Consider the following 15,693-nt stretch of genomic DNA (forward strand, 5'->3'; position numbering starts at 1 on the left):
TTGAGTTTCTGAAAATCTGTCCAATGTGGATGTCAGACTCCTTTGTCTATTCTTCAATTGATATAATGTTGAAGTTCCTTAAAAATATCATGGTATTTCTGCCAACTTTTATACTTCTTATCAATGAAAGACTGTACTACAGCTAATAATTATTTTAGACTGGAGATGCTTTACACTAACTATCATTTAATTTGAAAAATATGGGGTTTTTTGTTGTTTTTTTTTTTTTTTTTTGACTCACTTTATAGCTTCTCTTTCTGAAATATCAGTTCCAAGTACGTCCTGCAGTTTATTCTGCATAAAATATTCTCGAGTAATTACCTTCCTAATCACTGGGAATAGGAACAAAAATGATCTAATTCAGAAAGATTGTGACAGTCTCCTATTTATGCCCTGCTTTATGCCTACACTGATTATTTTATTAAAACTATTTTGGTCTACCAGAATTCATTCTTATCTCTCTTCTTTTCTGAATACAACTTCAGTTTCTTGAAGGATGACTTCTAATAACTTCCTATTTTAAATTTGCTTTTTTTGATCTTTTGATCAAAAGATCTATTGACACATTACATATATATATCTTTATCTATATATATATATATGTATTACATATATATATATATCTGCTTTGGACCTTACATAAGGTGATACTTACACTGTTTGAAATGTTCTTTGGTGGATCTGTTTGAGATCTTCATAATATCAAATTTCAAGCTAAAATCCTACCTTTTACTCCAGATTCTCCTCTTAAATTGTTTAGTACAGACCAGTATTAGCAGCATGTGCCTCAGAGGATGGAGAATTGCAAAGAATACTCCTCTTTCAAAGGTCTCAAGGCTGACTACTGCTTACAAGGTTCATGGCCATGAGTAGGAGCAGGGAGTGGAAATGTTTTGACTGTTGCCAGAACATTAGATTAAGATTCTCAAAATGTTTGGATGACTTATTCCTTTTATAGTTTCATTGAAGTGACTTATATATTTAAGCATTAGCATTCAAAAATTATCATTATGTGGGAGTTCCTTCTAGCTCAAACAAATAAAAATGATAATGGTAGCACTTCTGTACAATTTGTTATCTTGGTGAATGGTGTATTTAGCTAAATGGGGATTAAATTTCAAGGGAGTAAAAAAACCTGACAGTCATCTTTTATGTTTATGAACAGTTTCAGATTGATTAAAATTTAAATAATAAATCATGTGAGAGCAAGCAGTAATAGTTCTTAGTAATAAGAGTACCACCGATATATAAAATATACTCTTGTTCTTTCTTTTTTTTTATTATATGCTAATTTATATAGGGAAATGCACATTGAATGAGTCAGTTAACAACAGAATGAGGTTAATGCAGGTGAGAGATCTAAATGCTAAAATTTTAGAAAAATACAGCCTCCAGATTTGATACAACATTGTGTGCAGCGAATATCAATTTTAGCACCTCAGAACGGCAATTCACTAAACCAACATTTTACTTGTACAGAAAGGAAAAAAATGCTTGTCTGTAAAGTTAATGCATGCTGAATACCTTCTTTCAGAGTGTTTGGCAACTTACTATCACTTGGAGCCACTGAAACATCCTTCTTTCTTTGTCTTTGAAGAACAAAAGTAAGAGATTTTCAGTTGTTTTATAGGACCCAAAACCAACATGGGAAACACATAAGGTGTAAATAGGGAATTTCTCTCAGTTCCCCTGGTTCAGTGCAAGCTTTGCATTCTGATTATTTCCTCGGAGTTGTTTGATTTTGAAAAAACCATCAAGTTATCTTTGCTTAATGATTCTAACTGCTGGACTTGCAATGTGATCTGTATGGAGTTGCAACACGATATTATAGCATATTTGTGGTAATGCATAATCCTTTCATTCCGTTGAGAATTAGCAAGCACCGAAGAATTAGTCTGTCACAATCAGGTTTTCTAAGTCACTAGGATTTGGAATAAACTCCATGATTTATTATTGCATACAAGTAAGTTGGTCTTCAAGAGATGTGGTTTGACTTTGCATTTCTCTGCAAAAGACACTAAAAATAACTCTAAAAATGAGGAAAGGGTTCCTCTAAACAATTTGTGAGTTTTTTCTTTTAAGTTTAATCCATGTAAAACCTGTAAAAACTGATAACCTGCAACTGTATTCATCTTTCTGAAGAACAAGTATCTCTGGAAAAAAAAGAAAGTCAGTGGTAAATTATTCCAAAGACATTCCAGTTCTTATTCAGAAGTTGTAAATTCACAGTTGGAGGGTTTAAAAGTTATGCTTCTCATTGGGATGAATTTCACATCTCAGTCTCCCCATGGATAGAATAGAATTTGTATTATCAAATGTGTTGAAGACTTTCAATCTTAAACCTGGTCCTGATTATATTGGACCAATATTAATGCCATAGGAACATCTATGATAGTTAAGACATCTCGAAGTGATGATAATTTAGAAATGATCAACCCCCCCTGTTTTATTTGAGGTGATCAACCTCTTTATTCTTTTGAAAGTTATACCCAAACTTGTCAGAACTACAGTTCAGCTAGTGTACTTCATGGTCCTTAGCAGCTTTCCCCACTCCTTTCCTGGCAGAGTTTGGCTTCTCTGATGTGGCACAGCTGCAACCTGGGATCAGCCTTGGGGAAAGAGCTGTGTGAGGATGATTTGCAATAAGCTCCCTTGGGAGCTCCAGTCCTTTGCCTGGGAGCTGCTCAGTGCTCAGCCTTGGTCCCTGCCTCAGCCATGCAGGTGCCTGGATGGATCCCTCGCTGAGCCTAATCGATTGGCTTGGCTTCCTGGATTGCCTCAGCTCTGCCTCATCACCATGGACTCTGCTGGGGACCTGGATTCTTTGTTGACCCTGGGCCCTATCCTTGGGTTCCCCTTGGGTGCATGCTGTGGGACACAGGTCTGCAGGTGGGAGCATGACCTGCTTCATCCTCCCTTTCTGCCTTCCCCTGGCCGTGGCCGAGCTGCTGACCCTGCTTCTGCTGGGACAGTACAGATGTGGTGCTGCCCCAGCGTAACCCTTCAGCAAAACACTTCTTCAAATTGTTGCATTTAATGCTGAGAGTTAATACCTTGCACAAGTACCATTTTGAACCAGGAGATATTGCTCCTTTCCAGTCAGAAAACATTACTTGCAAGCTAATACCTAGCAGAACTAATATTCAGAATCTGCATTTCTGTACTGATTCTTTACATTCTCTTGATTGTTAAAAAAACCCTGTGATTTTAATACAAGCAATGTGGATATGATCAGTCCCTTCAAATGACAATTGCACAAACTATTTCTGTTATTAATTTTATTTATTTGAAACTATTTACATTCGATAGCTCTTTTGATCTCAATAAACAGCAAATGATGGTCTCAATTTCAACAGAGGCTACGTGTTTGAACTCTTCACTACTTTAAAGCTTTCATAAACCTTGGAGGTTGTTATGATCCTGACACAGTGAAGAACTCACAATTTTACCCAGACTTATAATTTTAGGCAATTAAAGTGAGAAAAATACAGTCTTGAAGAGTAGCTTTGGCTCCTGCAGTCAGATGCCAGATTGACCTCATAACAGATCTTTTTTAAAAAAGGATAAGGGATAAATACTGACCCATTCTAGGTTTTTTTTTTCAGTATAGGATGGAATTTCACTAATTTTGCTAACATTTCTGTGTGTCTGAATACTCATGTAGATAAGGCCTTGTTCCTTAAAACCACTGTTAAAATATACCTGCGTTTTCATGTGGAACAGGACAAATACCCCTGTTCTTTGAAAACTAAATTGAATGATTTCTCTAATGTCTTTGCTATTGAAATGCCTGACTAGGCTGTCTTTCATATTGTCAATCATGTCATTGCTTGCAGTGTATTGCTATGAACTCAAGAATGTTTGACAGTGTGTGTGGAGGAAGCTGAGAGGCTGGAGGAAGTCATAGGTGTTTGATAAAGTGTGGTGGCATGTCTTGAACTTCACATATCTTTGTATTTCGTAGCTTGTTTCTGAAAAGAGATTCTTCATCCTGGATATTATTCAACATAGGTTGATTGTGTGAATTAAGTCTTGGTTACTGTTATGATCAAAGTATGTATGACAGTATTTTGAATTCTACTTATGGATCATAATTGTCTTGGATAGTAGAGTGTGTTTCTTCAGAAATGAGGATGAGAAATCAAGGCTGTAGTCGTTTCCATATAAAATGCCTCTGAACACTACTTTCTTTCTTACTGCAGTGGGACAGGAGATGATGCTAGGAAAGTATGAGGCCAGCTGGTACTGAGCAGAAAAATATGTCGCTGCACACAGAGTGATAATGCATGGATGTCCTGTGATTTAGATAGCTTCCTATGCTATTTACTATTTCTGTAACTGAGAATATCACTAAAACCCATAGCATCTTTAAAATACTTTAATCTTTTGCCACTGAACATAAGATCATAGAATAAATTGGGTCAGATGGGACCCGTGGAGGTTTTTCCAGACCAAACTCCTGCTCCATGAGGATTAACTTCAAAGTCAGATGAGGTTTTTAGGATCTTGTTCAACTGAATTGTAAAACATCCTAGGAGAGCGAATCCCTAACCCCACTGGACAACCTCTTTCAGTGATTAACAACTCTTTTGATTTTCTTTTTTTGTTACATACAATACAATCCCTTAATTGTTGCATTTTGTTTATTATCTGTGCATCTTCAAGAAAATTCTGTCTTTGTGTTTCCTATAGCTAAACTTCAAATAGTTGAGGGATGCAAGTAGTTCCTGTCTTCCCACATCCTTCCCTATCCCAGCCTTCTTTAGACTAAACAAGCCTATTTCCCTCAGCTTCTTCTTGTATATTTTGTGTTTTATTGCCTGATTGTCTTGTTTGGCCTCTGTTGTATTCTTTCCTGTTTGTTTGTAACTTTAGGATTGGAGGGAACCTAAGTCTTCTCTAAGAGTTACATGTTATAAAGTTACATTTCATACAGGTATCGGAACAACAAATCTATAAAATTAATTGTCACCCTATTTTGGCAAGCAGTTGTATTCCCAGCACAGCCAATGCTTAAGCAAGTGCCTAGATTTAGTCTCTGTATTGGCATGTGAACTTAAAATACCAGATAAAAATCATCATTCTTCGTTCAGTAAAAGAGGGAATATTTTTGACTGAAAATATTTTGAATATTTTTTTTCTAAAGTATTATTCCATTTACCATTTTAGACAGCTAAAAAGAAAATTTCTTCAAGGAAAATAACAAATAGGAATGTTTGTATTTAATATTGATGGGTATGAAAAAGAAAGTATATGTGTTATAAACCTGGCATGACACGCAGCAAATACTTGTGACACTCTGTCTCCTTGTGCTTTATAACTCCAGGATTTTAAAGATCTCTAGAGTGACTAACATGCAGTTTTGCCATTTGAATGCCCTTTATTTGTCTGTAGTAAACATTCTTAATTTCACTGAAGTCTTTGCAAGTGCAAAGCATAGATGAATGCTAATCATTTGCAGTACTAGGGTCCAAGGTGTGAGCTAAGTGCTGCATCCTTTTGATGGGATGACCCGTTCTTTTGTGAAAATAACTAAGGCATGACTCCCAAATTATGAAAATAATTTCCTTTGAGCATTTTTTGTACAATTTTTTTATTATAAGATAGTCTCAATTTCACTCATGAAAAGATAATAAAAATTATTAAAATTACTTATTTTTCACTATATCTCTTTCACCACTAGGGAAAATAAGAAAGTTATATATTACTTCCTTTGATATTTATTTGTTTATCTTACTAAAAATTTCTAGTACTTACTTTCAAAATGGATGTGATTCTTTTCTTATTTGTGGTTTTTTTTTTTCCCCTGTCCTTTCTTTCTTGCTTTCGTGGATATGAACTCCAGGAGGACAAAGTGGTTAGAGCCTTTTTTCTGTTTAAAGTTTTTTCTTTTATGGTTGACTTATTTCCTGCCCTACATTTGCTCTCATTTACACAGGTGTAATTCCTACTGAAGGCAAGGGGAATTACTGTCATTAAAATGAAAGCAATGCTTGGCATAAATGGCTTAACTGTTTTTCAAATAGCTTACTAATAACCTATGAGTTGTTGTGAACAGTATGCATGATATTCCTCTCTGTTTGCAGCTTTTGTGAGCATGCCCCTGCCTTTCCTTTGCTTTTGCAATATATGTGCACAGCTTAAAAAAGTTAAATGTCATTTGTGTCATAGGTGTTTCTTTGATAAAATTCATTTGTATTCTTGTCAAAGTGGCATAAAGTGATCATAACGATTTTTCCGCTCTGTATCACTGATATGTATGCTCTCCACATTTTAGGTTGTAATTTTTTTTGGCATGGTAGTTCAGTTCTGATTGTCAATGGCAATACCTGTAAATATTAAGAAAACATATCTATCCTAAACGCTTAGGATATGCCAGCAATGTCATAGAGTTATCCACTAATATAAATTATTTTCCAAACTGGTTTGTAGGCTTTCCTAAAATATAGTGCACATATTGTATTCAGCATAATGTTGAAACAATGTTAAATGTTATGCATGTCACTGACATTCTGTTTGTCTTGATAATAATACACATACAGGAAATATTTTAATCTTTATTTTAGCAAGGTTAAAATGGTAGTATAAATCTGAATTTGGGAATAAGCCTGGGTATGCTTCAATTTTTACCAAATTGGTGTAACTGCTTTTAAATAACAGAATTGAGAAAACTACATGAGCTAATATAAATCTGTTTTTCCATCAAACTCTGCTGTATTCTAAAGAACTAAAATTACAAAAGCAATTTGCCCTGTAATGCTTGGCAAATAAGTTCCTGATTGAGATGGAATAAAGAAATTCTTTAATGTTCGTATACTTTTAGCTAATGTATACAGGAAACAAGAGTGTACAGGCTTTTTTCTATAATAAAATGTAATTTTTTCTTCCTGATAGAAGTGTCAAGGCTCACATTTGACTTGCACATATGATTCAGAAATTGCTTCACACAGAAGTTGTAAGCCTTTATTGTAAGCCTCAATGTTGTTACCATTGAGGACATATCTTTAGTAGCAGGAAGTGACATTTGAGGTGGGCCATCTCCTGGTGCCCCCATCTGTTAGAGGGTACGCAGCTTGCTTTTGGCCTACATCATCAGAGGTTTTCACAGTTAAAAGGCTGTGAAAGTTCGAAAGCTGTGAAGTAACAGCAGTTTGTAGAATAAAGAGGTAGCTGTCAAATACAAAAAGCAGCTGAAGAAAAGGAACAGTTTTCTCCTTGAAGAATGTACCCTTTCTGTATAATCTTGCAAGTAATTGATACATGCTAACAGTACTTATTTCCACAGTCAGTCCAACAACTGATGCCTGCGATATCATCTATGTTGGAGTCATGTCAAATACTAAATTCACCTGGAAAATAAAATTAAAAAAACACGTGAAGGTTATATTATTATCTAGCTTTACCATGTACATGTGTTAAGGAGGAAAGGAACAGGAGCTTCCCTAGCTAATCAACTAGTTAGATTTTTCCATGAATAAGGACAGTGGCTGGAGTTGCTTTATGTAATGTCTGTTTCTGCTGATTTTGAAATAGATATTTTAGAAATTATGAAGGCAGAAAAAACAATGAATATATTAAGTCAACTTTTTCTCAACTGTAAACATTGTAAAGAAAGAACAACAGTGGTATTTTTCTTTATATTTTAGTACTAACTGTAAGGTTAAAAGCCCGGGTGTATTGAATGCAGTGTAATGTATCAAAATAGGTGCTTTCAATATAAACAGTATTTTTTTGTATGCTACAGCATTTACCAGTAGATTAACACACCTAGTGAACCCTTAATATTATTTTTTTATCCTTAATTTTCCAGTGTTAGTGTAGAAGGTCTCAATTCCAGTATTTCTTAGGAGGCCTATTCTGTATTATGTAACCATGGAACGGCAAGTTCAATAGAAAATGCCCCTAGATAAAGCTATAGATACTTCATGACTGTTGATGGTTTGTTGACCCACTTAAAAAAAACAGCTTTGGAAAATGAGATGTATTGAAAGTATCAGGTCTGTAAAGAACTAGAAACATATTTTATTGTGGCCCCTGTAGAAGTCTTGTTACAAGATTGCAGGGAGAAGCTGGGACTGCACATGGAGCTGAAAAATTGGGACAACCGTAGAGCAGTTTATTGGTGCTATTAATGGTGGTGGGGAATGGAGTTAGACATGGATCCTAATTGTATTTCAGTGTTTTACCATTAAACATGCACAGAAGGGAACTTGTACTAGCTGTCCTTCTATTGCACTTGTGAGACCTCACCTGCAGTACTGCATCCAGCTCTGGGGTCCCCAGCACAGGAAGGACATAGACCTTGGAGTGAGTCCAGAGGAGGCCACCAAGATGATCAGAAGAATCAGAGCACCTCTCCTATGAGGAAAGGCTGAGGTAATTCTCCAGGCTGAACAATCCCAAGAGAAGACTCTGGGAAGACCTTATAGCAGCTTTCCAGCACCTAAAGGGGTCCTACAAGGAAGATAAGGCCAAACATTTTTAGCCGGGCCTGCTGCAATAAGAAGAGGGGAATATGATTTTCAACTGAAGGAGGGTTGGTTTATGTTAGATATGAGAGAAGGTTTTTACAGTGTGGGAGATAAAATGCTAGAACAGGTTGATGAGAGAGGTGGTGGAGTGGCATTCTGAGCAGCCCAGTCAAGTTGAAGCTGTTCCTGCCATGGCAGGGGGGTTGGACTAGATGAGCTTTAAAGGTCCATTCTATTCCCAAGCCATTCTATGGTTCTATGATATTAATACCTCTTCCGTGTTTACAGCTCACTGTGCCTCTTCCCACACAGAATATGGGAATGACTCATGAATGTCTCAGTCCTTCATTAGTCAGGTATATAAAGAAGTACTTTTACAAAATTGAGGCCCCAATGTGCCAGAAAGGAATAATTTAAAATTAAAAGAGTTAGATCGTATCTGAGAAGGAAACAGTTGATGTTTTAAAATTGAAAAATAGTGTGAATTTTTTCCAACTTTTGCATGTTTTTTCTTTAAGAAACAAAGGTACATTTTAAAAGATTTCCTGCATTTCTGTCACTAATTTTCAGTCAAAATGTGACTATGAAGTAGAATTTTCTTTGAGAAACCAGAGTCAATTAAGGCTGTTAAAAATGAAGTTGATTTAAAAAATAAAGGTACACAGGAGCATCTCCCTTTCACATAGATTTTGACAATTCCTAAGCAAATAACTTTATTGAAATGAGCAACACCCTTAGCTAGAATAGTAAAAATTTTTTACTATATCACTGAAAGTCATGGAAAATGTGATTAAACTGATGAGGATCTAGGAAGTACAATACAGTTTGGGCAAAAATATATCTTCATTTTAAATAGTAGGAAATGAAAAAGTAGTAGAATTTCTAAATTTTTACTGAATTTTATCCTGAATTTAGATGAAATTATAGACTTTGTACCTTTCATTGGAGACCATGACCTTAAAGTAACCACTGATACTTTGGAGACAGCAAATAAGTAAGCAACCTAATACGTTTTTGGAAAGAGCTGACGGGAGAAAATGGGGTTCCTTCACTTTGCTGGTCATTGTTTGGCTTTTTAAAGCTGATACAATTCCTGTGGAGTGTTTTGTTATGGACATTTGAGGTTTAGATACATTGATTCATATTTTTAAGTGTTTGTTTTCAAGTGACAAGTTTTGTAGTGACATTAAATCAGCAGTGGGTTAGCCCTCAGAGCTCCTGATACTTTTTTGGTTCATTCATCTCTTCTATTGGATTCAGGAGCTTGTTTTTAGAGAATCTGTTTTAAACTGCCACAGATCAAAGGCTTCACCAAAACTGTTTATAATTTTGTACAGGAAAAACCTGAGGAAGAATGCAAGGGAGCTTGCTTTTTTTCTGTCTTTATGTCCTGTGCAAGGAAATAAAATATTTGGCACTTTCTTTGAAGTAAGTCTTCTACCATTCTAATGTTATTAATTTTGAAATACTTAAGACACAGACAAATAGCTTGTATTTAAAAATCTGTTCTGAAACCTCCACCAGTCCTAAGAACTTTATTTTTTACTTAAAGAATTCTATATAAAATTACAGTAGAAAGGACAAAAAAGCAATTATCATAGGGCATTATTCTTTATCCCTTTATCTTACTGCAGTATTCTCCAGTTTTACTTCACAGGTTCCAAAGTAATCAACATTGTTATTCCAGTCAGGAGAGACCTAGGTGTTGATGATAATGTTTTCTGTCACTTTTGTGAAAATTTCACTGTTAAAAAAGAACATTTTCTCATTTTACTTTTGCCATTCTGAAGAGGTCTTGGGCCCTACCAAGTTCCATATTATTTCTAAACCATCAGTGTTGTAGTTCTGTACCTCCACAACACCTGAAAACTTTCTCATCTCGAATTGAACAAATGTGAGAAATATTTGTAGAAGCCATAGGTTGCTTCTCCTACCTCTGCCTTCTTGCTACTGGAAAATATCTGCTTGGGGAAGCTCTTACCTTGTTCTTGACATTTGACTCGAGCTGATTTTGTGTCTTATGAAGAAACAGACTCAGAGTCTCATCAAGATTTTCATGGCCTGTGTATGCTCTATGTATCTTTTTAACAAAGAAATATGTTAATTTCCAGATCACTGAAATTTGGAAAAAAACCCTTTTTTAGAAAAAGACTCACAAAAACTATAGAATATTTCCTATACTTAGAATACCTCTGACAAAAGTCTCCTGTACCAGCTATTACATAGGATCATTTTCTGAGATACCTCTTTGCTGTGGGAAGCTTAATGATTTTCCTCAGCTCTTGAGTATTGTCTTTCAGATTGGGATCTCTAAAAGGCATTCAGAGAGTTGGCAACTTACATCTTCCTGAATCCACTTGGGCCACTTGTCCCAGCCTGTTCTCTGATCCTGTTTCTCACATATCTGTTTGTCTAAGTTGCTCTCCTTTATCTTACTACATTCAGTCTGCACTCTTGTTTCCTTGATCACTAACAGAAAGCACCTCCTGTAGCAGAAGGTGAACAAACTTCTTGGTTGAAATTGGATTGCCAAACATATTTCAATACTAGGTTTTCCTTTTGCCTGTCAAAATTATCCTGCAATCAAGACACGTCCTCTACTCCAAATATGTTATCCAGCTTTATTTTCAGTGTTTTCAGGACTGTCATGATGTGACACGATAGAATGTAGTCACTGTACATAGGTTTTTAAATCTGTAAGTAGCAGACAAACTTGCCTGAAATCCTGGTGAAGACTATACATAGTAAATATCTCCTACTAATGGTTAAATTGGCATACAAATGTTTTCTCTAAATTATATCTCATGTGTTGCTAACTTTTTGGGCCTTACTGTCATACCAAAATACACTGTTGGTTGGCCATCACAGTCAAAGAATGGGAAGATTACACTACATTGTAGTCCATAGTCCAACTTTATATTAACTTCTTTGAGTTGTTGGAGATGTTGTGGGATTTCATTTTTTTTTATTTTCTTCTTTTTTTCTCTTTTTTTCTTTTTTTTTTTTTTTTTTGCCTTCTCTGCAATGCCCATTGGTCTATTTTGTCATGCACAGATTATTGGCTTACACTCCACAGTGTTCAAGGAAAGGGGAATGTCTTCCTAGGAACTGCCAATCTCCTTTTCCAGCTTCTGCTTGATATTTAATTGGAAAATAAAAATAAACTTCTTCACATTATGTAGGTTCAAAGAGGTCTTAGCTATTTCAATCCAATGGCTATGTGGGGTTTTAGATCCATGTAATGAGACTTTTCTTTTGATATCTATGTTCCATGCTTAAAGAACACACTCAGATATGTTTCTTGCTTAAGAAACAGAAAAAATGACTATGAGTGAGTCTGAAATTCTTTTTACAGTCATATTTGTACTTCTGTATTAGATGAGTAAGGTTTTATATACCTAAAAGCTTGTATAATTTTTTTACCCACAACAGTCAGTGTAAAAGACACTAATCCTTCCTATAAACCTTGTCCCTGACATATACACTGTGGTGGTGTAATTTTACAGTACAGAAATTAGAAGTAGCTGGTTTGATTTTAGATGTACTGAATTTCTGAAAAGCACTAGAGGTGATTTAGAGAGAGTCCGGTGATATTAGAGTGACCAGTTTTTGTTTTGCTAGCTATTTTTCCCATCCTGATAGAAATTTATCTTTTAACTTCAAATTATTGAAAATAGATTAATTTTCCATTGAAATTCTTCTTCAAGCTATCCTAAAATAATCTTGTCTTAAAACATGTATGGAAACATTGCTATAACAATAAAAACTATAGCACATCAATAAAGTTTCACTTTGTTCAAATTAATAGAGCAAGATCAATTACAAATAGCAATTCTGGAACCAGAAGATGAAACAGTTCTTGAGCAGTAAGTTTTATTTGCCACCTGTTGCAATATTCAGAAACATTACCATGTGCTATTAAGTTCCAGGTGTAGACCTTTATCAAAAGTAGCTCAGCAAATTCCTCATTTCAGTCCCAGGTGTGTAACAGCACACCTAGGACTCTTTGGACACAGTTAGACATTATGGCACAGCAGGGGATGGTATAAATGTTTAATTATCTAGATTCAGCTTCAGTGGCTGGAAACCAGTGCCTATATATATAAATAATGAAGACATTGCTAGTAATAGAGCTAAGCAGCAAACCTCCCAAGGTGGTTTTCCCCCCCTCAACTGTTTACTTAGAGCTTTATTTAGCAAGTGCCTTCAAGGAACAGTTTAGTGGTAGGTTGAGGAATTAAATGAAAAAGGCCTTGCATCTGAGTTAATATCTATTTGCTCTTTAGATCTGCTGTGTGAAAAATGGAATTTGCATGGCCAGCATCTGTTGATATATGAAATATTGTATGCACAGACAAGACAGTTATTCAGCTTAGTATGAGTGCACTTATGTAGACAGTTTCAGCAGATGTTGAACTTCATGCATTCAAGGAAAAATTTAAATAAATGTGAAAAATCCTGTGTTAAAACAAGATGTCACCTATGAACTATAAACAGGGTATTCAAAAATTAAAACTTCCTTGGTTTGAATTATTACAAAGATGCCGTCATTCGGCGTCAAGAAGATCTATGGAAAAGCCTGGATTTCAGGTAGCTAATACAATTTCGGTCAATTTATATTTGTTACTGTTTGTGGCTTTTTGAGAATTAGTTTCATGTAGTTCACAAGCCTTTTTTAGCATTTTAGATCTGCAAGAAATGAAATACCAATGGTTTGTAAACCAAACACATATTAAAAGGATTTCTGTTTGATATGGGGGATAATATGCTTTCACAAAATAAATCCATACAATGTTTTAATACTGATAGAATCCAGATGTATCTTTATTAAGTGGGAATCTGAGTAATATTTTTTGCTATGTATACATGTACCTCCCATTTATCTTTAAATGTTTAAAGTTGGACAGTGTTAATCATTAGTGTTCCTTTAACCTGTTCATCTTTCAGTTTCAGTGTAATTGCTACATAACTTCAGAGTCATGACCTGTTTAATTAAGATGTTCTTGCTCTCAGATACTTGGTCATGTGATTATGAAAGATGATATTTATTACTATTAACGATTTGGATTTCTTACTGTTTTAGGTAGACGAAGTATGGGATCTTTCTAAGGGATTAGAATAGTTTAACCTCCACATTGAAGATAGGGTTCAAATGCCTATTTCTCCCAATGTGTGCAATTGCCTAGTGTCCTTGCATTCATTATTAGTTAATTTTTAGATTATAACACCATGATGATTATATATTTTTCAACAAATTGGTTTTGCTCTGTAGGTGTGAAACAAATTCCTCCTACTCTGCTTCAAATTATTTTTTAGTTTTATCTAGTCTTTGTTTGACTTCTATTTTTTATTGACATCATTTTGAGTGGCTAAAGAAAACTTCCTGTGTAGTGAATGTCTGGCCTCAGTAACTTGGGAGGTGCATAATTGTTTACATTTTTGTTAACATTGTTGTATAGCAAAAAGTGAAAATTAGTTTAAAATGTAGCCTATAGATTCAGACACCAATCTCAAGTACTCATTAAAAATGCCTCAAAAGCTGTATTTTATTCAAGAGAAAGTGCTTTATTAATGTTAGCCATGTTGCAAAAGACTTTTTTGGTTGTTTCCAGAGATTAATATGATTGCTTTTGTTTTATAGGTTATTCATCTGTTTATCTTAACTGGCTATTTATAAAAGACTTTGAACTAAAATAGCTGTGATCCTAGAATTTTAGACTTCTGTAATTTTTTTGTTCCATAAGCTTAAAAAAATGCTGTAGATATATTTAGTATTATGAATGGGATTCTGATACCATCATAGGTAAGGGTTTGTTCATGCCCCAAGTCCACCGGATGGCTGCCTGCTGTGTAAGGCCCTTACTTAAAGGAGAATGTGCCACCATTTACACCTTACACTTAGCAGTTAGGGAAGAAACAGAGGGCTTTATCAGAGAGAAGTAGATCACCATCTTTACCTTCCCTGGACTTAAATGTGGGTTAGGTCTGGTCTAGGTCTTAGAATTGAGAATTAAAATATATACAACTTAACCTTCTGAGAAGATTAAAAATTCTTGCATAAAGCAGCCATTGTGTCAGGATTTAAGCTGAACAAAAGTGCCTGTTTAACCACTTTTCTTTCTAAAGCCTCAAACATTTAGTCTAGCCCATTTATACAGGCTGCATGTGGTGTCTTCACAGAGCTGACTTTCTTCCTTCGACATTGTCTGTAGTGAATATTGGAAAAAATGAACGGAGAAGCAGAAGCCACATGGAAATGTATCAATAGTAAGATTCAGTGGTTTAACAGGGTAAATTGATAAGAGCTTCCAGTTGGAGTGTGAGTGAGTTGGAATGTAAAATTACACAGCCTATTTAGAAAGAATTCCCAACAAACTCCATGGATTTTTAAGGCAAATTCTATGTCCTTTCTAAGGCACAGACATAGTTTCCAGGATATACTTCTAAAGCCTTTTATTCTTGCGAGAGCTTCAAATACTGATGCAAAGTTTTTCAGGACAAAATTCTTTTTATAATTCAGTAATATTCTTTGAAAAGTTTGCTGTTGTTAGCTGTCTAACTTAGTTGTTAGCTACAAATTGAAATTGTAGTGTAGGTTCTCTTTTTAAGAGAAATTTAGTGATTGATGTTCTTCAAGACACTTTGTCCGTGACTTTTTTGCTGTTCTTGCTTCATTTGGATTCTCATACTAGGAGTTTAGAAGAACATGAAGGACTTATTAAAATATGACAGCTTTGGACTATCAGTTCACATACACAGAATATGTAAGTAAAGAGTTCTATCATGATATATTTAACTTTTCTTGCAAGAAGGAATGATACCAAAGAACTATAAAGCAGGAAGTGATCATTAAACTGTCGATACAATTATCTGAATGAATTTGAAATAGAACTAAGTTTAGGGAAGGTGATAATTCTCACTAATAATACTTTAAAGCCTGCTAATTTATAATAGCAGAGAAGGGAAAGCATTCACCTAGCTACCACTGCTGAAGTAGAAAAAGGGATTACATATGTGGAATTTGTAGCTATTTAAAAGTGAGAAGTAATTATGGAAGTATATAAACATGTCAATATATATAAAGTAGAAGTATAGGCAGTTAACTATATTTGCTTCCTAACAAAGGGGACTATTTGACATTGGATTAAAAAAAAAGAAAAAAGAGCTTTATTTCATTGTTCTTTTTTCCTTTTGTTTAATATAATTGTTCTCTCCAGCATAT

The 15,693-nt window shown here is 34.9% G+C and overlaps 1 protein-coding gene across 25 annotated transcripts in view; it reads left to right on the forward strand.

Moving 5' to 3' along the window:
- The window catches only part of RIMS2 (regulating synaptic membrane exocytosis 2), a 447,198-nt gene that overhangs the window by 86,312 nt on the left and 345,193 nt on the right, over positions 1-15,693 (forward strand). For 11 of the 25 annotated variants that reach the window (XM_053972036.1, XM_053972112.1, XM_053972077.1 and 8 more), the window contains one exon: positions 5,846-5,857. The exons of the other annotated variants lie outside the window; for them this stretch is intronic. In XM_053972036.1, the coding sequence (XP_053828011.1) occupies positions 5,846-5,857 (12 nt within the window). The remainder of the gene's footprint in view (positions 1-5,845; positions 5,858-15,693) is intronic. 25 annotated transcript variants of the gene reach the window in all.

Source organism: Vidua macroura, chromosome 1 (genome assembly GCF_024509145.1).
Source record: "Vidua macroura isolate BioBank_ID:100142 chromosome 1, ASM2450914v1, whole genome shotgun sequence".
Lineage (NCBI taxonomy): Eukaryota > Metazoa > Chordata > Aves > Passeriformes > Viduidae > Vidua > Vidua macroura.